This window comes from Meles meles, chromosome 8 (genome assembly GCF_922984935.1).
Source record: "Meles meles chromosome 8, mMelMel3.1 paternal haplotype, whole genome shotgun sequence".
Classification (NCBI taxonomy): domain Eukaryota; kingdom Metazoa; phylum Chordata; class Mammalia; order Carnivora; family Mustelidae; genus Meles; species Meles meles.
In genome coordinates, this window is record NC_060073.1 from 115,491,763 (window position 1) to 115,515,653 (window position 23,891).

The window sequence follows — 23,891 nt, forward strand, 5'->3', positions numbered from 1 at the left end:
CAGAGTCATCAAAAGGAGAATGACATGTCTCCAAAATAGTAGAAAAGGCTTGTTTAAGTCTTCACAGATTAAGACCAAAATTAGTAGGGATCATTCCTGGCATTATTATCCCAGCTCTTTTACTTCCTTAAAGACAGAGTACTCTGAAACTACAGAGGTTTGATATCACTCCAACAGAGATTCAAATAAAACTGTATTGATAGATCAGATTAAGAATAATTTTCTCTAAAATTAGAATTCGGGCACTAGGATCTGTTGAGAGCCTTTCTCCTTTGTTATTGTTTAGACCTATATGTATAATATTGACTGTTAAATATCCTCTGGGTGGCTGAGATCAGCTTCAGTCATTTCTTTGTAGATCGGCATGACACTCGAATAGTAGTTTTATAGAAGTGTCCTCAAACTAGCTGACAAAAACCTTAGGGGCTAAGTAGATAAAAGAGTTGTTTCTGGACAAATGCCATATGCTATCACTTACATATGTGGAATCTAAAAAGGCCAAACTCACAGAATGGTGGTCACCAGGGATTGGGAGATAGAGGAATTGGGGAGATGCCAGTCAAAGGGTACAAACTTCCAGTTAGAAGGTGAGTAGGTTTTTGGGGACTGATTGTACAACTTTGTGATTATTGTTAACAATAATGTATTACATACTTAAATGTTGTTAAAAGAGTGGATCATAAATGTTCTCACTACAAAAAAAAGGGAATTATGTAACCTACAGAAGGTGTTAGCTAACCCAGCAAGGGTAATTATTTTGCGATACATAAATGTATCCAAAGACCACACTGCGGTGCCTGAAAGTTACACAGTGTTACGTGTCAGTTATAGCTGAGTAGAGCTGAAAAAAATTGTTTCTCTAAAAAGATAATTATCTCCTTAATATGTAGTGAAATCTCTTTATAAAGTTTGGACTTGAGATGTAGTTGTGCTTCAGTTACATTATTTGGATATTAGGTTGATGAGGCCTAAATAATTAAAAAATAATTATGGGGTGTCTGCCAGTCACAGAAGCGTGTAATTGGCAGGCATTTCCCATCCTCAGTTGAACTTTATGCCACTTAAGGATACCCCTGTTGCTTTGGTGTTTCTCTGTGTTAGTGGAGACCAGTGTCCTTGTTGGGTGATAAGGATAGTCTCTGGACTTAAAAACCTTCCTTTATTGATAGAGCTTCCCCTGGAGAAGCCAAGACCCTAGCCAGTCCTGTATCTTCGGTGCCTTCTTTCGCTATTTACTTGGTTCCCAATGAAAGCACCATTTTCCAAGTCTAGAGGTAGATTTATTACAGTTTTACAAAGTAGGAATTTTAGTATCCCAGTAATATTAATTCACCTGAATACTATTTCTTTACCTGCCACCCACTCCTTAACCCCTCACACCCTGTATTTCTGCCCTTTCCCCTCCACTGTTATTGCTGTCCAAGGTCCCCAAAGTGCTGACCCATCCAATTTACAGTTTTCTGTCCTTACCTTACTTGACATTGCTGTGGCATTTGATAACTGTTGACTGCTCCTTGTGACTCTTCTTTTGACTTCATTGATGCATTAATTCATCCAACATCTAGCTAATATTTATTGAGCACCTACTAAAGGTCAGGCAGAACGCTGGGTGTTGATCATACAACGTTGAGCAAGACATGCATTTCCCGCCCCCCACCCAGAGGTTTTTCTCTTTCGACACTGCACTTATTTCACAAGATGTAGTATTAGACATACTTCACCTTGAGACCAACTTGGGCACCTTGAGAGAACTTGGGAAAATTTCTTAACATTTTTCACGTGTATAATGAGGACAATCAAAAATACCTACCTGATAAGAATTTTTTAAGGTGTAAAGAGATCTTTGAAAATGTTTGGTACATCACTTAACACTCTTTTCACCGGGACTTCTCTAATCCCTATAATCTTCTAAAGACATTGCAGCCTCCCTCCGGGTGGTGTCTTTGACTTTGGTCTTGGCACCCTTAAGTCCAGCCTCTACATTGCTCATCAGCTAACAACTCATGCCCTCACTCCTGTTCCCTGGATGTTACCCACTTTCTGTTTGCCCTTCCCCGATCATGCTGGGCTCTTCCATTTCTCTCTCTCGTCTGTATTCCATTAGTGTCCATCCATTAATGTGATGGTGCCTCCATTATTGCGTTTTCGAACACCTGCTTTTTCTCCAAGTCTCTGTCAGACATTATCTCTCTGAGGAGAGAGACATTCTTTTCTGCACACCTTCATAGTATTCCCGTGTGCCTCCGTTACAGCCTAACCCCACTGTGATTTAATTATCTGTAGAGTCTCATATCAGAAAAGAATGTGTCTAGTCGTCTAGGTATCCTTAAACGCAACACATTGGAGCTTTAAAAGCTTGATTAAATTTTCAAACAAACTCTGAGAGGCAAGCTTAGTTTCTATGAATGAAGTCTTAGTGTCTGTGTGACAGACATTATGTTAGCGATGGGTATGCAGACATGAAGGGGATAACGTCCTTGTCCTGAAGATATGCAGTGTGAAGTCAGACGGAGAGCAGATGAGGGACAAAAGATTCATATCATCAGTGAATAGATGATTTCCAGCTAAAGGATGTCACGTTCAGGCTTTTCATTTTTCTAAAGAGGAGGATTAACGGTAATTTAAAATTCTAACTTCTAACTTACTTGTTAACGAAAGCAGATATTTTGGTATGTTTTGCCCCTAGAGGAATGGATTCTTATAGACCCAAATATCAGGCTGTCATAGCATTTTCTGGTGGGAGAAGATGAGCATTGTCTGTATGTGTCAAGTGAGTTACTGTAAGGAGGGTATTTGCAAGGTTTGAAATGTAAGTTCTGGCTATTGATTTATAGCATGTTTGTAAGAGTAACAGTGATCATTTGCTAGATTTCCATGTTTCCAACTGGAAGAAGTTTTTTCTTCTTTTATGATCTCGTACAGTTTCATAATTGTGAGAACAGAATTCTTTGTTAGTTAATCAAGGATTGTGATTTTATAGAATCGCATGTATAGGATTTGAGTGTAATATTCAATATATTTCAGCTTCTCTTTCTTGATTCAAGTCTCTCTAGCATCCTCCTAGGTCTTGGCCTCATCACTGAAGAATTAACAACTGTGTACAGAAGTGCTTTATAAGACTGAGGATTTCTAGCTGGTGGAATGCTGTACTCAGAGTAGTTTTTACTTTGTGCCTCTGGTGGATTTACTTGTTATTTTCTGGATGATTTTGGGGGGATTCTGGCATTGGAAATAGAATATAAGCTTACCGTATTATGTGTGTGTATATATATATATATGTATATATGTATATATACATATATATATATATATCCTTCAATAACTCTGAGGACATTTTCAGTGTTATGAAAAAAGCAAGTTAGAAGAAATTCTCTTTTCCTTTTCTGTGCATAAAGACCCTGAATCCTTTTAAGATCGAACTCTTCAAAGAATAGAAGCAATCCATGAAATATTTTTAGTGGCACATGGGATTCTGCAGTTCATCAAGTGTAGTCATCTTATAGGAATTTTTATTTGTTTGGAATTTAGTTTTAATTAGACTTTTTAAAGGAAAAAACTTAATAGCAACCAAGAACATAGTCTTTGAAGAGCTATCCATTTAATTTGTGTACGAACTCTTTAGTTACGCAGTGATGGTGATACCAGGATTTGGCATAGGAAGATACTTTTGGAAGGAATTTTCAGGCAGTCGTCAAACCAAGAGAGCATGGTTTTAGAAGTCTAGAGAGAGGGGTGACTTAGGACGATGAGATGATCAGTAAAGTCAAATTAAAGGAAAAACAAAAAACAAGGTAAACTAAGGTAGGGATTGAACAGCATGTATTGACCGAAGCATTTGTAAAAGTAGATTCATCAGAGCAGTTGGAACAGAAGCCAAATTGCAGTGAGAGTCAACCACTTGGCTTTTTTCCTTCTACACTGGAGGACTGGACAGAGGAACCCTATTATTATCAGTCTGGGCTGGCATTACTGTTAGGGAACTCAGCACAGCTACGGGCAGTCTTGTACCGTGATCACGTAGGATGTGTGGTCATATTTTCATCCCGATGGGTAACTTTCTCAGCTGGACTTGCATATCAGATCTATGAAACCAAAATTTAATGTGAAATTCTTCTTAATAAAAAATCTCTTTCTCACTTAGATTTTCTACTGCTTTCGTTTCACATTGCTTTTAAGGACATTTTTGTCAAACTGACTTCTTCACTTGGCTATCACAATGTTTATACTCTGTAGTCCTCTCTCAAAAAATATTTGATGTGTGTGACTATTTTTCAAGTGTTATTATTGTTGACTGATTCGTCCCACATTTCTGTGGGGAGAACCCCTAGAAATGACAAAGGCAGGAACAGCAAACCAAGCCATAGGCAACCCAGACTGCTCTGCACTTGAACGGGACACTAGCAAGGTGATCTGTCTCTCCCAATCCTGCCCTAGCTTCAGGACCTCCTCATAAGATGCAGTCGTCAAGGCAAGAAAATATGAATATGTGAACTTAGATGTATTGATGTCAGCCAACGTCAGAGGAGAAGCCGTAGCATGACTCCATGTGGAGGATTCCTTTGCCTACACGCTCAACTCTCATGTGTGCATTGGAGCCTTCCCCTTTGGACCATAAATTCCCCCCATCTTTTTTCCTCAAATCATCCTTCAGGGTGGATCACATGTGACTGGTTCTCATTTCTGCATGATGCATTGTGTGTGTGAGTGTGTGTGTGTGTGTGTGTGTGTGTATTTTTTGTTATAATTCCATTGCTGTAACATAGAGTTCCTTTGGCCATGATATGTGGAAGTATGAGCTGAGAAAACAAAAGCTCTTAACTCTTCCTGGGGGGATCACTGCTCTCCTCTTGGCTACTCTGATTTTTGCAGGTGGAAGAATGCAACTCAGCCCACAGGTCTGCCGTTTTTAGTTCCTTGTTGGGTCTCTCTCTCTCGCCGGGGCCCAACTTAATTCCTTCTGTTGATACTAGACAATCTGATGCCTTTCCCCATTCAGGTGCCATACATTCCCTCTCTGAATGATATATTCTACTTAACAAATGAACTTTGATAAGCAAGATAGTAATAGCGCATGGGTACAGTAGAGAAACAGTGTTCTAGTTGCTTCTGAAAAGTTGCTTTAACGAAGACGGAGATCGTTAAGATGGTCTTATTCATGCCAATTATAACAAATGCACTACAGTATTGGAAAGAAGAGTGAGCGGCTCGATGAGCAACATGTGGACAGTTTGTGCTGTAGGGGCAGAGGGGAGGGACGTGTGAGTCGGCAGAGCACAGAGAATTTCTAGAGCAGCAAAACTACTTTGTCTGATGCTGCCATGGTAGACATGGATCTTGACACATTTGTCCAAACCCAAGGGTGTGCAGCACCAAGAGTGAACTCTAATGTGAACTCCGGACTCTAGGAGACGATACTGTGTCACTGTAGGTTCACGGATGGTAACAAAGGGGCCCAGGACTAATAGCGGGGGAGGGGAAGTTGTGTGTTTGTGCGGAGAGGGCTCTCTGGAAAATATCCATACTTTTTTGCTCAGATTTGCTGTGATCCAAAACTGCTCTAAAAAGATCAGATTTTGTTTATTTAAAAATAAACAAAAATACTCCGAAGTTTATGCTCCTATACATCTTAGAAGCCTCCAGAAGGTGAATTGAAATTTACGTTCTCTGATTCAAACTGAAGTCATCTCTTTGGGAATTTGTGGGCCCAAGGGCAGTACTTCTCTTGCCTCACTCACTCGTTCTCTCCTTTGATAAGCATTGAAAAAGCTATAAATTTGATTATTCTCTTCGACTTCCCTAACACTGCCTTCCCGTTTGCCTCCAGGTTTGAAGTTTGAGGAAATCCAAGAGCGATTTGGCGAGGAGTTCTTCACTATATGCTTCGACGAGAATGAGCGAGTCCTTCGGGCTGTGGGCGGCACCTTGCAGGATTTCTTTAACGGCTTTGACGCCTTGTTGGAACACATTAGAACTTCTTTCGGAAAACAGGCCGCGCTGGAGTCGCCGTCGTTCCTGTGCAGGGAGCTCCCCGACAGTGCCCTGATGCTGCATTATTTCCACCCCCACCGCACCGTGGGGTTCGCGATGCTGGGCATGATCAAGGCTGCAGCCAAGAAGATCTACCGGCTGGACGTGGCCGTGGAGCGGGTGGCTGCTGAGAAGCTGGGCCCCGATGCTTCGGCCCCCGGCAACTGCAGCTGTCTCACCTTCCTTATCAAAGAGCGGGAGAACACCAACGTCCCTAAGAACCTGCCCCAGGGTTCCTCCCACGTGCCCGCGGACCTCAGAATCAGCATCAGCACCTTCTGCAGAGCTTTCCCGTTCCACCTGATGTTCGACCCGCACATGTCCGTCCTCCAGCTGGGGGAGGGCCTGCGGAAACAGCTGCGGTGCGACACGCATAAAATGCTCCAGTTCCAGGACTGCTTCGAGATCGTGTCCCCGCGGGTGCAGGCCACCTTCGACAGGGTCCTGCTGCGCCTGTCCACCCCCTTCGTGATCAGGACCAAGCCCGAGGCTTGTGGCACTGAGAACAAAGATAAGGTAAGTGGCCACGGGCTGGAGCTGGGTGTCGGGAGCTGGCAGAGTGCGTAATTATTCCAGTAAATTACGCGCTGGCTGGCTGTCCTGCTAATTATTTAGGCAAGAGAGCTTAAAGTGCCATTTCGGAAGTCACTTGTGCCTGGATATATGTAGAAAGGTTTGGCCTTCTTCCCAGCCATTTTGCATAGTGTCTGCCTCTTCCATTAATTTATTTCCGCATATAAAAAGAAGACACTTATTAATACCATCCATAGTAATTAGAGAAATGATAGGACTGCCTAAAAACCTGGTACTGTAAGCCCATGACTAGTTCACTGATTTTGAAGTCATCCTAAAAAGACAGATGGTAAAACCAAATCCCACATCCTGGGTCTTGCTTGTCTTCTCCTGAAAGAAATGGGGGTGAAAAGCTAGCTCCTCTTCGACTGTGCTCTGCTCAAAATTTCATAATTGCGGAACATCTGGTTTATATCCTATTTTTGGCTCGGTTTGCCAAAGAATGGATTTTGTAAAAGTTAGGAAACTAAGGGATGATCTCAAGGCTTTTTTTCTGAGTAGAGATTAGTATTGAAACAGAGACTCTTTCCTTTAGAACATGACCGCTGTGTGGAGAACATGGTGACCACTAAATTATTGCAAATTTCTTGGAAGCCCCTTTTTGGAAAGTCTGGGTTATAAATTGTAAAGAAATGAAAAGCTAAAAGGTGAATCTTAAACCCATTTACACAAATGTGTTCCCTCAGGTGAATTTTTTTTTTTTTTAGGAGAAGTCAGCATTAAAATAAGGAATGTAAAGAAAAGTTAATCATTACTCTTTGAAATACATACTAAATAATAAGGATGCTACTGTTCTGGAGTAGACGTGTGCATGTATGCGGGTTCAGCTTCCCGTGGAGCCCGTCAGTATTTTGATTGAGGACAGTAAAGCTCCTGTAGGTGATTCAGCCTCTTCCCAAGCATTCTGGGGGAAACCGTTGGCTTTTGGAAATGAACAGGCTGGTCTGGGCTAAAGGAAGAGTTGTAGAGATAATTAAAATGAATATTAAAATGAATGAATGAAAAATCCCATTTTCCAGAACACCTGCCGTCAGAAGTAAACAAGGGAATAGCCTCCTGGAAGCAGACCCAAGACATTTCTGAGGATTTTATATAGCATTCGTGTTACAACTGACTTTTATCATTTTGAAATTTAGTGGAAAAATTTTCAACAAAATGCTTGCAAGCTAGGAACAATGCCCATTTCTTCAGGGTGACTGCGTCCTGTGATTTCTCATTTTTCATCATTTATGTTCAGTGATTTCAGAACATCTGCGGATAAACCTGAAATTCCAGCTAGGCACATTTGGATATTTTAGTCTGAATGAATTGTTATTTTTTCTGTGTGATGACAAGTTTTAAATCACATGTGTGTATTTTTCTATATATCTACATGTTCAGCGATCACTACCCACTTTTGAAGCTGTTTAGAAAAGAGGAAAGCTGTTAAATGTGTGTTTTTGCCCAGAGTTGCAGTTGATTTAAAAGGGGAACTAGTCTATCTTTATAATTTAGAGAATATTAAAGCTGTCTGTTCTGTTTTACAGAAGTGAAGTGTTTGGTTAGAAGGATTTGAGCAGTTTTGGCCTTTGAAGTCGAAGTTAATATTTTTGAAAATGTGCCTGAGGTGGATGGTGTTATTACCCATGTTAATTGCTCTGTACATTTTACAGAGTTGAGAAAAATTAATTCAGTTTAAAGGGATGGTTTTGGATTTCCCCCCTATATTTCATCTGGCTCGTATTCCTGTTTAATTTGTATACCAGGGTAAGGAATCGGCATCATGAAGTGATGACTCAAATGTCACGGCCCCCTGCCAGTTCCAATAATAAGGCACAGTTCTTCTCATTGAGAAGATGCAGTTATAACTTAAACATGGCCGTGGCAGTTTAAAAAGAAAGCAATAGGCTGGGTTTTTAGTTAGAATGAAGACGGCAGTCCTCTCATCCCTATGTTTCGGTTTCTGTCCATTCACCTGGCTTCGCCCCCTGGGACATTTGGGAAGCCGTTGTTGGTCCAAACTGGAGCTGTGGTCCATAAAGTTAGGGCCCAGAGTCTTAGCCAGATGAGAAAATTTTTGAATTACTGTTTTCAAATCCCAGATTTGTATTTTCTGAACACATGGAAAGAGGAAAGAGAATCAAGGTTAAAAGTTATGATGGATCTGTTGATAAATTTGACCTTGATATTCATTACTTTCCCCATAAAAGAGTTCTTGTTAATAAGTAACTCCATGTTGTCTGAAGCTTCTAACTGTTGACTGGGCCTTGATAAGAAAGGGCAGTTTTTAAAATGATTTAGGATATTCCTTCGTCTAACAATGAAGGCTTTCAAGATAATTTAACTATTTTGGCTATGCCCTTAATACCAATGAACCACCACTCCTGCAGTCAAAAAAAACAAAAAAAAAACAAAACAAAACAAAACAAAAAAACAAAAAAAACCACACACAATACCCACACCCCCAAAAATGAAAATCTAGAAGCTACTCATGTAGTTGAGTGGCAGTGATACATTTGCAGAATGAACTGTAAAGTTTTTGCTAAAGCACTATCTTCGCCAGTCTGTGCCGTCGGTCGTTGGTTAACTATCGACTGGAGATAGAACACTCTTGTGAGCAATTTGGTGATACAGGAATGAAACAGAAAGCCAGCATCCTGGTTCCAGAGAATTTGCATCTTGATTGCGCACTAATGAGTTACAAAGTCAGAACGGTTGGTTACCAGAAGGGAGAATGCCACTGAGAGGCATCGGGTGCAGTCATCAGTGGCAGGCTTCAACTCAACGGAGATCTGAGATCAGGAGGGCCTCTTCCAGATGGACCGGCCGAGCTTTGAATCCCATCATTTGGCTCCCTGTGTGCCTTCTAAGCCATCACCCAGGCTGTCCATCTTCTTCTCTCTCTCTCTTTTCTTGTCCTCCCACGTGGTGTGGCTGTGTTTTTGTCTTCCCTTAAAGCTCGACTTCTTTTCATCATCTTCCCTTATCAGATGTGAAGCATTACAGATGAATGAATTTGTTCATTATTTAAAAAAGTACAGATTCAGCATTGGGAATTAATGGTGTATTGTCAATCTATTTTAAGATTTTTTTTTTTTTTTTGAGAGAGAGAGAGAGAGCATGAGGTCAGAGGGAGAAGCAGACTCCCTGCTGAGCAGGGAGCCCGATGCCGGACTCAATCCTGGGGCTCCAGGATCATGACCTGAGCTGAAAGCAGTTGCTTAACCAACTGAGCTACCCAGGCGCCCTGTCAATCTATTTTAATTTGTGCCGTGCCTCATTAGGTCATTCAGATCTCACCATTGTTCTCAAAATTTGGAAGTTTATACCTAAATCTTTTGAGGTATCATGGTGCGTTTAAGAAGAAATTTGTTGGAGTCCGACGTGCAGTTTGAGGGTTCCCGTCTAGTCCTATAAATCAAATATTGACATAGATTCCAAAGCCTGGTTGTGTGAAGGGGGCTGTGTTTGTAAATAGGGCTGCTAGAAACTGGAGGAATGGCTCAGAGCCTCCTCTGCTTTGTAAGGTGACCGTGTGTGAGGGGAGTGGCAGCAGCCTGGGGGAGGGGCGTCTCTACACCCATGGTTTTAGCAAGTCCCTATAATTTGAGCCTCCGATGAGTACATCTGGAAATTAAGGAACCTAGATGAATAATTACTATTTTTACCCCTTTACAAGTCATCTTGGACATGTGTAAGTTTATAGGAAGTCATTGGGTCATGAAACGTCCATCATCCCTTTGGTTGAATGAGCTCAGGTACATTTCAAAGTGAAGCAGAGGGGAGTCTGACTTCTCAGCCATGAAGACCTCATCCCGTTATCAGGACTGGGTTAAAGTAATTCTCTGACAGCGTAGGCTGCCTCCCTCAAACACTTATTTGTGCGTTTTAAATGACAGTGCATGTCACATTTCTCTCTCTTCAGCCCCAGTGTGGATCACTGAGTATTTGTCGATCATTACTTCTGCCATTATTGTCATTCTGCACCGTTGCAGCCTTGGTCCTATCTGTTCTCTGCACTTACTGCCTTAGAGGAGAAACCACTGGACATCAGAGCTTTAATGATTTTAGAGAAATAGCAAGCCTACCTCGTAGCATCTCCCTAAAATACAACTTGGGGGATCTGCTTCTTTATAGACTGTTACTGTTTTACAATCACTGGTCTCCTCTTCAGATTCACTAAAGTTTGGAATCAAGTTTTTATTAGCTGTGGTGGTGCCAGTGGGTTCCAAAGTAAAATGGGCTGGTTTGCCTAGGTGCAAACTGAAATAGCAGTGGGTTTGAGAAACAACAAACGACATGAGTTCTTTTGACGTTTTTTTTTCTTAGTAGCAACGCTTTAGAGAACTTTAATAACGTTGTGGAGGGAGTCCAGCTTCTGAAGCGCATCGGCCCTACAATGGTGCCATGGCCTTGTTACTCCTCTTACCTTTGTTCTCAGGGTGGGAACTGGGGAAAGGCATTAACCACAACACATTTCTTTGTCAATCCCTAGAAATAGTGTCATATTTGTCTTACTAATTAGAAGCTGCAAAACAAATGCTCGGAAATCATTTCAAAGAATAAAGGAGGAATTAACCTCTGATTTTCTGTGGTCAGCTTAGGTTCCGAACTAGTCCTTTCTCTTTCCTGGACATGGCCCATCTTCTGACACGGTGATTGAAACTTTGAAAATGTTTTTGTGAATCTTACCATACCATAATGACACCATTGAAAGACATAGTTCACCTGGCTGTCAAGGGTACATATTTGAGGGGCGCCTGGGTGGTTCAGTGGGTTAAAGCCTCTGCCTTCAGCTCAGGTCATGATCTCAGGATCCTGGGATGGAGCCCTGCAGGGAGCCTGCTTCCCCCTCCCCCACCCCACCCCCCGTCTGCCTCTCTGCCTACTTGTGATCTCTGTCTGTCAAATAAATAAATAAAATCTTAAAAAAAAAAGAATACATATTTGACTTCAATGTAAACTTAATTTAATTTGGGAAAAGGTGAGCATTTCTCCTCTTTTCATGTCAAAGCATTCTGCTACAGAATTTCAAATATTGAACAATAATTTTCATGATGGACAAAATGCCATTGGGACTTTCTCTATAAACTAGCATTAGAGAATATAGACATAACTTCATGCAGAATTATCTGGAGTTTGCTTTGCTTTTGTAATTACAATTGAAATTTTTACTTTTTGTTTGTTTGCTTATTTATTTTTCTCTGGAATTGCTCTCTGACCATAAGCTGCCTTTTCAAGTAGGTTGGACAAATTCAGATTCTGAGACAGGTGTTGCTGAAGTTCATCCTGGGTCTTTCAGTTTAAAAAAATACCTATAATGTTAAAATCCCTGTACAGTGCTTGGTTACTGTATAGTTGCTGAATTCTGTGTAGTCAGAGGACAAGGTCGATGTTACCTGGTGAATTATATATTCCCTGCGGTGATCTTCATGTTTCAAGTGCCCATTTTACGTGTTTTTATTTTTGTTATCAGGAAAGATTGCACCCTTGAACTTACAAAGGAGCTGCCTTGTACCATAGATCAGACGTTGCTGAGTTCTAGTATGGTATCTTCTGGTGGGGAGGCCTGGCCCCTTTAGGCACAAATTGTTCAGAATCTTAAATTGCTCCTTTGGTTTTTAACTTAGAATCATTTCATTTTAGCTGATATCTTTCAGTCTCAGGAAATTAAAAGCTGAAAAGCTGTTTTGAATTCATTGCCTGCCTCCTCATTTTTAATGTGCTCTCTTGATTCCCATGCATGTTTTTCATAAGTCTACAGTGCAGTGATTTTTAGTAAAGGTATGTAATTGTGCAACTATCACAGTACGGTCTTAGAACAGTTTATCACCCTCCAGAGTTTCCTGTGCCCATCTGTGCTCAGTCCTCGTTTGCACTCCTGACCTGGGCAACCACTGGTCTGTTTGCATCTGTATACATTTGTCTTTTGTAGACGTTTCTTAAAAATGTAATCACACAAATATGTCATCTTTTCTTATCTGGCATAATGTTTTTGAGGTTTATCCATGTCATATGCATGAGTAACTTTTAGTACAGCGTTCTGATGCACAAATGTACTGCAGTTCTGTTTTGTTTTTTAACCCACTCACCAGTGGATGGACGCTGGATTGTTTTCAGATTTGGGCTGGTAGGAATAATGTTGCAGTGAACATGTGCATGGAAGTGTTTCTGTTGGATCTATTTCCACTTCTCCTGCACAGATTCCTAACAGAGGGATTGCTGTGTCATGCTAAGTTTAACTTTTTAAAGGAATCGCCACACTGTCGGACAAAGAGGTTTTGCCATTTCGCGTCTGGCCAACATAGGCAGGTTCAAGTTTCTTCACGTTCTCACCAACACAGGGTATTGGTACTCTTCTTGACCATGACCATACCGGTAAATGTGAAGTAGAATCTTGGGTTTTAATTTACTTTTGCCCCGTGACTAATGATGTGAAGCATCTTTTTCTGTGCATATTAACCATTGGTATAATTTCTTTGATTAAATGTCTAATCAAATGTTTTGCCCATGTCTATGTTGTTTGTCTTCGTATTGAATTGTTTTTTTTTTTTTAAATCTATACATTCTGGATATTACGTTGACTTCAAAAGTAACTTGTCTTTTTTTTTTTTTTTAAAGATTTTTTATTTATTTGACAGAGAGAGATCACAAGTAGACAGAGAGGCAGGCAGAGAGAGAGAGAGGGAAGCAGGCTCCCTGCCGAGCAGAGAGCCCGATGCGGGACTCGATCCCAGGACCCTGAGATCATGACCTGAGCCGAAGGTAGCGGCTTAACCCACTGAGCCACCCAGGCGCCCCGTAACTTGTCTTTTGAAGCGCAACGGTGTTGTGATGCTACTGTTATTTGCTTTTGGTCTGATAGCTAACAAGCCACAGAGATTCTCCCCTTTGTTTTCTTCTAGATAGTCTATGAGTTTAACTCTTATGTTTAGATTTGTGATTCATTTTGAGGCATGTTTTGTGTATGCCATGAGGGCCCAAGTTTTTGTTTTTATTTTTTAATTTTTTTTGCACATGGACATCTAGTTGTCCCAGTGGTTTTTGAGAAAAATGTTTTCACCATTGAATTGACTTTGCAACCTCGTCAAAAATCAATTGTGACCGTACATTTTTTTCTAGGCTTTCTGTTCGTCTCCATTTTTAAAAAAATAACTAACTGTATGGCGATAAGTGTTTTTTTTGTTGTTTTTAAGGATTTTATTTATTTATTTGACAGACAGAGATCACAAGTAGGCAGACAGGCAGGCAGAGAGAGGGGGAAGCAGGCTCCCTGCTGAGCAGAGAGCCCGACGCGGGGCTCGATCCCAGGACCCTGAGATCATGACCTGAGCCGAAGGCAGAGGCTTTAACCCACTGAGCCACCCAGGCGCCCTGATAACACAGTGTTGTGATTACTGTACCCAAATAGATCTTGCAACTGGGTATTTTAAGTCTCTCAAGTTTGCTCTTTTTCAAAGTTGTGTTGGCTATTCGTGGTCCTTTGTATTCCCATGTAAATTTTGGGATACACATGTCAATTTCTAAACCAGCTTCTAGGATTTTGATAGCAATAGCCCCAAATCTGTAGGTTTATTTAGAAAAAATAGCATTCCTAAAATTATTGAGTCTTCCATTCCATGAATATATCTCTCTCACTTAATTTAGATCTTCTTTAATTTTTGTCAGCAAAGGTTTTTTCTTTTTTTTTTTTTTTAAAGATTTATTCTAGAGAGAGTGTGTGTAAGTCAGTGGGAGGAGGGACAGAGGGCGAGGGAGAGAGAGGATGCTCAGGAAGGCTCCCTGCTGACGGAGGAACCCGTTGTGGTGCTCAATCCCAGAACATGGAGATCACGCCCTAGGCCAAGATCTGGGATCGGAGGCTCAACTAAGCCACTAGGGGCCCCGGTCAACACAGGTTTTCTAGTTGGCAGTGTGCAAGTCTTGCACTTTTTTGTTTTGTTTTGTTTTGTTTTCTTTCTTGATGTAACAGAGAATGTTATAAAATTGTATTTTTATTAATATAGGGAAATAGAAATTATTTTTGTATATTTGTCTTGAGTCCTGTGGCCTTGCTCAACTCATATCTGAGTAGTTTAATATCATAGAGTAGAAGAAATGCTATTTTTTGGGCGGTGGATTCTTTAGGACTTTTTAATTTTTATTTATTTTATTTTTTTTTTAAAATTTATTTGACAGAGAAATCACAACTAGGCAGAGAGGCAGGCAGAGAGGCAGGCAGAGAGGCAGGCAGAGAGAGAGGAGGAAGCAGGCTCCCCACGGAGCAGAGAGCCCGATGTGGGGCTCGATCCCAGGACCCTGGGATCATGACCCGAGCCGAAGGCAGAGGCTTTAACCCACTGAGCCACCCAGACGCCCCTAGGACTTTTTACATAGGAGGCTGTGTAGTCTGAGAGTTAAGATAGTTGTCCTTCTAACTTTTAAATTTATCTTTGTCTCCCTCCTTCCCGCTGTCCCTTCCTTCCCCCTCCCTCTCCGCCTCTCCTTCCTATTACACTGGCTAGAAGCTTCAGTCCGGTGTTGAGTAGAAGTGGCAATAGTGGATATCCTTGCCTTTTTCTGAACTTAGAAGAGCATTCAGTTATTTATTTATTTATTTATTTATTTGACACAGAGAGAGACACAGAGAGAGGGAACACAAGCAGGGGGAGTGGGAGAGGGAGAAGCAGCCTTCCTGCTGAGCAGGGAGCCGATGTGGGGTTCCATCCCAGGACCCGGGATCATGAGCTGAGTCCAAGGCAGACGCTTAATGACTGAGCCCACCAGCGCCCCATTCAGTCTTTACCATAGATGTGGTGTTAGCTGTAGATTTTATATGTTCTTTTTTTTTTTAACATTTTATTTATTTATTTGACACACAAAGAGAGATCACAAGTAGGCAGAGAGGCAGGCAGAGAGAGAGGGGGAAGCAGGCTCCCTGCTGAGCAGAGAGCCCGATGCGGGGCTTGATCCCAGGACCCTGGGATCATGACCTGAGCCGAAGGCAGAGACTTTAACCCACTGAGCCACCCAGGCGCGTGGTTATATATGTTCTTAATCAGGTTGAGCAAATTTCTTTCTCTTCCTAGTTTGTTGAGACTTTTGATCATGAGTAGGTTTTAGATTGTGTCTAGTCTATTTTCTCTATCTATTGAAATGGTCTTATGGTTTTTCCCTTAATTCTTTTAATAGGACATATGATATTAACAATTTCCAGATGTTGAACTAAAAATAAAATCTTGGGATAAATCCCCCTTGGTCATGTTTACATGTTATAAACCTTTTTATATGTTGCTGAATTGGGGTTGCTAATATTTTGTTAAGGATTTTTGCATCTTTGTTCATGACAGCTATTGGTATATAGACTTTTCCATTTCTTAAAAATTTTTTTCTGTGCCCATATGGGAACGCTGCTGCTGCACTTGAACCACAAGGCCAATAGTGCCTTTGGATTTCCCTTTTTCCTCTAAGCAGCAACTGAGTTAGGGGGCCGGTGGAGGACTCCAAGATCATTAGACAAACATGACTAGCGTGTCAGTGTTGTTACAGCCACACCACAGGATACGTCCCCAAAGAGAACACACAACAGTTGTCGCAGTAAACTTGACCCTGTATCCATCAGAGGAGGACCCCAGAGCCTGCTGATCTTGCTGTCGCTTGTATGGTAGGAAGATAGCTTGGGTGGTCTGGGTAACGGCTGTCTTCCTGAAGATAGCGGAGGCCTGGCAACACAATACACTGGATTGTCTTTCCTCCTTTAGACACATTACATCTCTACTCCTCGAGGATTCTGAGATTTGTGGTTACTGAGTTCCACAACACCCATCACAACCTATTTCCTGATTGCGGTAGCAACTTGTAAGTCGTTCTTTAAGCCGTGTTGTCTTTCTTTTTTTCAAGTGGATTTTATGACCGTGTAAAATTATTTTGCTTCTGATTGGAAGAGTTAGCTTTGCACGTGTCTTGGTTGGGCATCTTCCTTGAGCAAGCACAGAGTGGGTGTTGAGAGGCAGTATTGTGTGTGATTAAGATTGGAGGCTCCAGGACAGAACTTCCCAAGTTCAAGCACTGGCTCTGTCATTTACTAGCTGGATGACCTTGAGCAATTTAACTTTTAAAAAAACTTGTGTGTCTTGCCAACCTCATGGCCCTGGCTGGTGGGCCTTTCTTGTCCCCTCCCATTTTCTTTGCAGTAACTATCACATTCTTCCGATGCTTACAAATAACTTTACCACTTGTTTCCATTTTACCAACAAACTTACTTAACATTTCCTTGGTGGTTTTCCGTATCTTTAAATGTTGGTTTGATGTAGTATACGTTGGCTAATTGAATTAAGAAAAATCGTGGTTTTGATTAAGCCCTACTGTCGTTCTTAAATTTGACTGTTATTCATTCTTAATGTGGTTTAATATTTAAAGTGTGTGTGTGTGTGTGTGTGTGTGTTTATGCAAATCACTCAAATCGTACTGGGATACTGAAAGATATTAAATGCCTTGTGTGAAAATATTCGTAAGAAGGTTGTGGAAACTGCCTTCAAATATTTGAAGAGCTAGCAGATAGAAGAAGGATGCTATTTATTCTGCTTTATTTCAGAAGGCAAAACCAGGATTGAATTGTAGGTGCTAAGGGAGTAGATTTGGTTTAGGATTAAGGGGAACTTTGCCAACAATTAGATATATTTAAAGCAGAGTGAGTTGCCTTGTGAGATTGTCAGCTCTGCAATGCTTGGGAGTTCCAAAATACCTTAAATGACAACCTCTTAGAGATATTTTATTGCAGATTCAGAGAAGGCACCCCAAGAGCTTCATAGGTAAATAATACCATATTATTTTTATAATGCTGTTTTAGGAAGTGAGAGTGTACCTGTCTTTTTCTTTTTGTCTATCAGTCACATCAGCTGACATTTACTATGCTTACCACTGGCCAGGCGGCACTGTGCTCAGTTTCATGTTTTTAATTTTTTTTTGTTTGTTTGAGTATAGTCGACACACAATATTACATTAGTTTCAGGTGTACAGTGTGATGATACGACAAGCTCGAACATGACCCTAGCTCACCAAAAGGGCAGCTACCATTACACTGGACACTGCATTCCCCCTCGCATCTACTCAATTTTGTCTCCTCCCCTCCCCTCTGGAAACCTGTAGTCTGTTCTCAGGGTTTATATGTCTGTTTTTGTTTTATGTTTGTTGATGCGTTTGTTTTTGCTTCTTGAGATCCCACATGTGAGAGAAATCATACCGTAGTTGTCTTTCTCAGTCTGACGGACTTCACTTATGGGCTTTCTATGCGGTTACGAGGATCAGCTTGGATACCATTTTCTTTTCACTGTGGATATGATTTCACCTGGAAAACTCATGACTTTGTGAGATGGACAGTTTTGCAAAAGCTGTAATTCTACTGATCAGTCCTTGTTCTCTTAAAATGTAGTACGTGGTGCCCTGGAAAATTCAACTCACTAACATATCTTTGACATGCCCTTTTGTTTGGCAGTCAGTTTCCACTCCTCAAAATGCAATGAAAATCTGATTTCCATGACCTGTTATGGATAGTAAAACGTAGTAAAAGCTGCCTTTTTCAACTTACAGGTGTACTTTGTAAGAAAGTTATTGATTTATATTTTTTAGTATCTGTGAAGTTGAGCCTTAGGCGATCTTGAAATAAGTCATTAGGAGACTTTCATAAGTTTTATTAAGGCTTATTTGTTAGAAAATAACAATTTTCAATTTCTAGTTTGTTGGTGGTTAAAGACTGATTTTTATTAGGTTGGTCTGTTTCTGTGGTACTTTTGAAAAATAAGATGGAGAACCCTTTGCTGGGTTGCACAGTGTTTCCTTGTTTTGTGAGAGAGGGAGTTGGAGTTCCCCACATTGTGTTTTTCTGGAAAGAATCACAGTATTTGTGTTTGAATCACATGGTTGTCTTGGTTTGTTTTTACTTTTCCTTTAAGATGGTGTGTGTATTTTTCATGGAAGTTCAGAGGAGTCAAAATCTGATCTTAGCTCCAGAGACAAGCAGATAAAAGAAAATTAATCCCTCAACTCTCTCCCTTGAAGGAGAGAGGTCAAGAACTGTATCTTGTCAGGACAGACTCATCTGTGGTGTTAATGATGGTGAATATCGAGAACGCTTATGACAACACCTGCAACTCCTTAAAATGATTGAGTTTTCAAGTTTTGTGTCTCAAAATAAGTGAGTGGGTGAATGGAATAATGCTCTGTTGATCATTGAATGCTGGCTTCAGAAATACTACCACTTATTCCTTATGTCCTAGAATCTATCTCCATCTACATACACAGAGAATTACACTAGGATCTGTGGTACCTCGCCTTTCCCTAGTTTTCTAATTTAGAGATTACTAGAAATGGAACACATGTACCTCTAATATGAGAATTTGAGTAAACAAGTGTTAGAAAATTTTATAAGCATTTTACATTGAAAGGATTATTTGCTACTCAGATCCATTTCCTAGGTAGGTTATACATTATTCTAATCTTATGATCTTTCCGAGACTAGTTATGACAACTGTTTTTCAGTGATTTAATTACCACTCAAGTCTGCTCTGTAGTTTTTTTCCATACTATGAGTTTGTTATTCTGTGGAATAATTTACATTTTATACAAACTCAAAAGGAAATAAAGTTTTGTGAAGTTAGAGCCCTGATTTGTAACCCCCCCATTTACAGATAGAAATAATATCTAATAAATTATTTAAGGGTTCTGTTTTTGGTTTCTCTCTAATCCTTTTGAAATATGTGACAACATATTTCTTAGATTTTACATGTCTGTCAATTTTTCCACTCATAAGTAGATACTTTTTAAAAATTTTATTGTGGTAAGAACATCTAACATAAGATGTACTCTTTAACAGATTTTTAAGTGTATGATACAATTTTTTTAAATTAACATAATGTATTATTTGCTTCAGGGGTACAGGTCTGTGAGTCATCAGTCTTACACACTTCACAGCATAGTGAATGATACAATATTCTTAACCACAGGGCGATGTACAGCAGACCTCGAGAACCTACTCCTCTGGCATTACTGAAACTTTATTCCCATTGGTCTGGCTTTTTAAACTCGAATCCATATTACTGAATTACAGAAGAGAACAAATAATTTTGTCTGTATGAGATAAAGATCCCAATGTTCTATTCCTGATAAGGATCACGGGGCACTATAAAAATGTGTTTGATTTTCTTAAAGAACATTATCCTGGAGACTTTACATCTCCTTTGCTCTCGTGAGCTTTCCCCAGACATTTCTTTGAAGAGAACCGCTGTCCTGCAGTGTGACCTCATGAGTGCCGCCGATATTCAATTTATATGGCTGCTTCTCACCACTATCCTATAACAATTTAAAGTAATTTAATTTAAAAAATGTGTTTTGAGAGTCTTCTTAACATCTAAATATAGAATATATGTACATCTGCTTTGTTTCCCTTAACCACTAATTTAATAATTCCAAGGGGAAGAAATTATTAAGTGGTCTGGTATGAAATGTTCTTTATAATTTGGACAAAGATCTGGTGTCATGTTTCCTGGAGCAAAAAATTTCTCATAAATTTTGAAATGCTTTTGTTACGTGTACAAAAATTGGCTTAAGTACTTCATTATTTTCCTGTTTTTATCCTAATAGTTTTTGAGTTAGAATACCTTAATTACATTTACTTTTACCTATTATAGTGCCAAAGGTATGAGGATTTTGTGGGTCAACTTTTGATTATATTCCCTTCACTCCCTATCTTAACAGTAATTGCCATCAACAAAATTTATGGTGTAAAATTTTAAAATTTATTTTATTTGAGATATTCCATTCCCCAATTTGATCTGTCTCCTTTTCTGCTGTTTGTATTCAATGTTTGGGTTGGTTTTCTTGGTTTGGTACAGCTGGGTTGACCATGACACCACTTTTACATATTGTAAATTTGAGTCAGTTTTTCAAAAGCACACTTTATGATCGAGAAGAAGCCTTACAGGGTTCGTAGCATAGATGCCAAAAAGTCAGTTATTAGACTAAACATTGATTTATTTATGAACTACATGTGTTATAGTGTAGAAGGTATTTTTCTTTATTTTTAGTGTAAAATGTCAAAAATCATTTCATTCGCCTTGTCAAAAATTAGGGTAGAAATTTGTCTATTCTATTTATTTTTCCCACTAGAATTAATCAAAACATTAAAAAAATCTATTTTTATTTAACTTAAAGTGAGGCCTACAATTCCTAATATCATTTACCCTTCCAGAAGTAAGGATAATTTACGGTGGGTCTCATACCGCTTGAAATAGAGTTGGCTCACAGTAGGAGAAATAAGAATGTTCTCTTAAATTCTGTTACTAATCGTGCAGGCATAAAACAGGTTTTGTGTGGCAGTTACTCTGAAGGATTTTTTTTTTTAAGATTTTATTTATTTATTTGACAGACAGAGATCACAAATAGGCAGAGAGAGAGGAGGAAGCAGGCCCCCTGCCGAGCAGAGAGCCAGATGCGGGGCTCGATCCCAAGACCCCGAGATCATGACCTGAGCCGAAGGCAGAGGCTTTAACCCACTGAGCCACCCAGGCACCCCCTGTGAAGGATTTTTTAAAAAAATTATTGAGAGAGCGAGAGAGAGCACAAGCAGGGCGAGGGACGCAGGGAGAGAGAGAAGCAGACTCCTGAGCTCCATCCCAGGACCCTGAGATCATGACCGCAGCTGACAGCAGACGCTTAACTGACTGAGCCCCCCAGGCACCCTTGTTATTGTGAAGGATTAATGAGGTTAATCAAAGTTTAAAACTAATATGAATTTCTTTAGAATTAGTGACCTCCAGTTTCTCATCCCAAATCTTACTGTATTAAAAAACAAACAGAACTTGATCTTTGGGACTAAGCCTTTTGAAAACTTTCTCAGGATTTTAATGTACTTTGGGAAAACAGCGTCATAACCTGATGGATACATCATAGTTCTTTGCCACCCTTTCGAGGCTGATGTGACATGCCACGTGCTCATAACCGTGCCCTCTTCTCAACATTTTCTGTGTATGATCCCATTTAGTTCCCGTAACAACTCTGTGACGTAGGTACTATTGCGAAGGACCACTTCGTAGACAGGAAAAGTGAAGTACAGGGATGCTGAGATCCTTGCCAAGCCTCCAGAGCTAGTCCTGGGCAAAGCCACTATTCGAACCCGAACAGTCAGGCCCAGCGCTTCTCCTACAGTGTACGGCTCCGAACGGACGTCATTGGTGTAGTCTGCTGAAGGCTTGTCAAAACAGCAGGTATTTTTTGAGCATTTATCGCGAAAGGGACTGTTTCAGGCACTTATAAAGTTCATATTCTCATACGTCAACTTGGGAAATAAATATTTTTGAAGATTATAATTAATACAAAAGATACAAAGAAGTTACTGACTAACTTAATGTCAGCCTGAGCTTATCATATTTTCTTGGAGAGATGCTAACTTTTTAAATATCACGTTTAAGTGATTCTTTTGATTGTCCTGTGAGCATGCCTGTAAATGACAACAAAGTAACCATATCGTCATCATCATCATATTTTATTATTTGCTAAAATCAAAATTTAAAAAAGTCATTTCCAATGCATCTTTTTGTTGTAGGTTTTTTTTAAAGTTCCCATAAGACTGGGTTTTCCTGCCCATGATTCATGTTTTTTGACAATAGCGTGTTTAGGGCAATATGAGTTTGGGCTATCCAGAGAAGTGCTGGCGTGTGAGTTCATCCGAGCCAGTCCCGTGTGTGTGTGACCGGGCATCACGCTTTGTCTTCCCTTCACGTTGGAATCAGACCTGCCAGCCTCTGTCCATCACGCCACCCCCGACAGTGAGCCCTTGTCTGGCATACAGCAGGCACTCAGGAAATGTCTGCTGAGGGAGGGAATGAACAATTTTGTAATTCCTTCTGTTTTGTTAAGGCCGAAGTGTGAGGATACATGTCACGGCATTTTGTAAAGTGCTGTTGAATTAGGAAGTCTTATTAGATAAAATTTATTCACTCTCTAATCAGTGGTCCTATTTAAACTTTCACTGTTAATTAGAAAATAATTAGACTACTTAAACAATATTTCTGTAATTTTCTTGTCATCACAATCTGCCCAGCATAAATTGAAAAGGCCAAAAAAGGATCACAGGTAAAATCCTAATAAAGGAATTTTCTGGTAATGGGCCCCCATTTATAGATTATTAGTCCAATTTCAATCATTCCTTAAAACATAAGTAATTCGGTCTCACTACTACGTACTTCTTCATCATCTGTCATGTTTCCACAATGGATATTCCAAATTTTGACCTTCTGTCCCTTGTCATGTTTATCTCCCTCCTTCCCTTACCATGAGGGCCTGTACCTATTTGCTCGCTATGCGGGACAAGAGCATTCAGTCAAAACTTACTCCATTTCCAGCCTGTGGGAATACACATGTGGATATGACAGTTCCAGCCCTAAGGACTCTCTTATCGCTCGTTACCCATATTGCATATTTTTTTATTGTTATTGTTTGTTCCTGTGTGTTTCCCTCATTAACTTGTGAGTGTAAGGACACAGACTCTGTCTTACCCACCTGTATTTCTTCAGTACACCCCATCACTGATGGAATGAATAGACTCACGGAGGCTTCATCCTCTATCGGGAGGGCACATGTAAAACCGTTTCCTGCATAAAGCTCAGCGCAAATTCTTCTTTCTCCTTCATGTCTGAAAGAAGGGAGGCATTTATTAACCACTGTTTTATTGTGGAAGAAACAGAGGGGCCCATGATTGAAATGATTTACCCCATGTTGTGCTGATCCCAGAATCATTTCCACGAGGAAAGCAGCCTAAGCAAAGGCTAATTGTTCAGAACTGTTATAGGACGAATACTTTTTTTGGAGTTGAATTGATGTGCTCCTGATGACCAGATTCTAACTAGAAAAAGAAATGAGCTTCTTCAGTTCAGTAACTTTACTAATTCGTTGGAAGCTGCTTTGTACGAGTCACCAACTTGTGCTCAATGTGAAGGACATGTGATGAAGGAGCCCTCTGCCGCTAATGAGTTTCCGTCTCAGAGAAGGGCAGGACCAAATTCGTGGTGGCAAATACCTAGTCCATTGTGGTAGTCTGTAAGTGGAAGGGGGTATTTGTTCTAGCTTGTCTCCTTAGTTACTGTTCATCAGGTGCTACCATGAGCAAGGCCTTGACCTGGACACATGGTCTTATTTAATTGTCCCAACAGCCCTCTAAGGTCAAACCACTATTCCCATTTCACAGGTAAGAAAATAGATTATGTGAATATTATTTTGTGAGATTATCAAAGACTGAGCAATAGGTTCTTTTTTTTTTTTAAAGATTTTATTTATTTATT

The 23,891-nt window shown here is 40.2% G+C and overlaps 1 protein-coding gene across 3 annotated transcripts in view; it reads left to right on the top strand.

The window, feature by feature from the left end:
- The window catches only part of GUCY1A2 (guanylate cyclase 1 soluble subunit alpha 2), a 297,534-nt gene that overhangs the window by 65,591 nt on the left and 208,052 nt on the right, over nucleotides 1-23,891 (top strand). For all 3 annotated transcript variants that reach the window (XM_046015025.1, XM_046015026.1, XM_046015027.1), the window contains exon 4: nucleotides 5,825-6,543. In XM_046015025.1, the coding sequence (XP_045870981.1) occupies nucleotides 5,825-6,543 (719 nt within the window). The remainder of the gene's footprint in view (nucleotides 1-5,824; nucleotides 6,544-23,891) is intronic.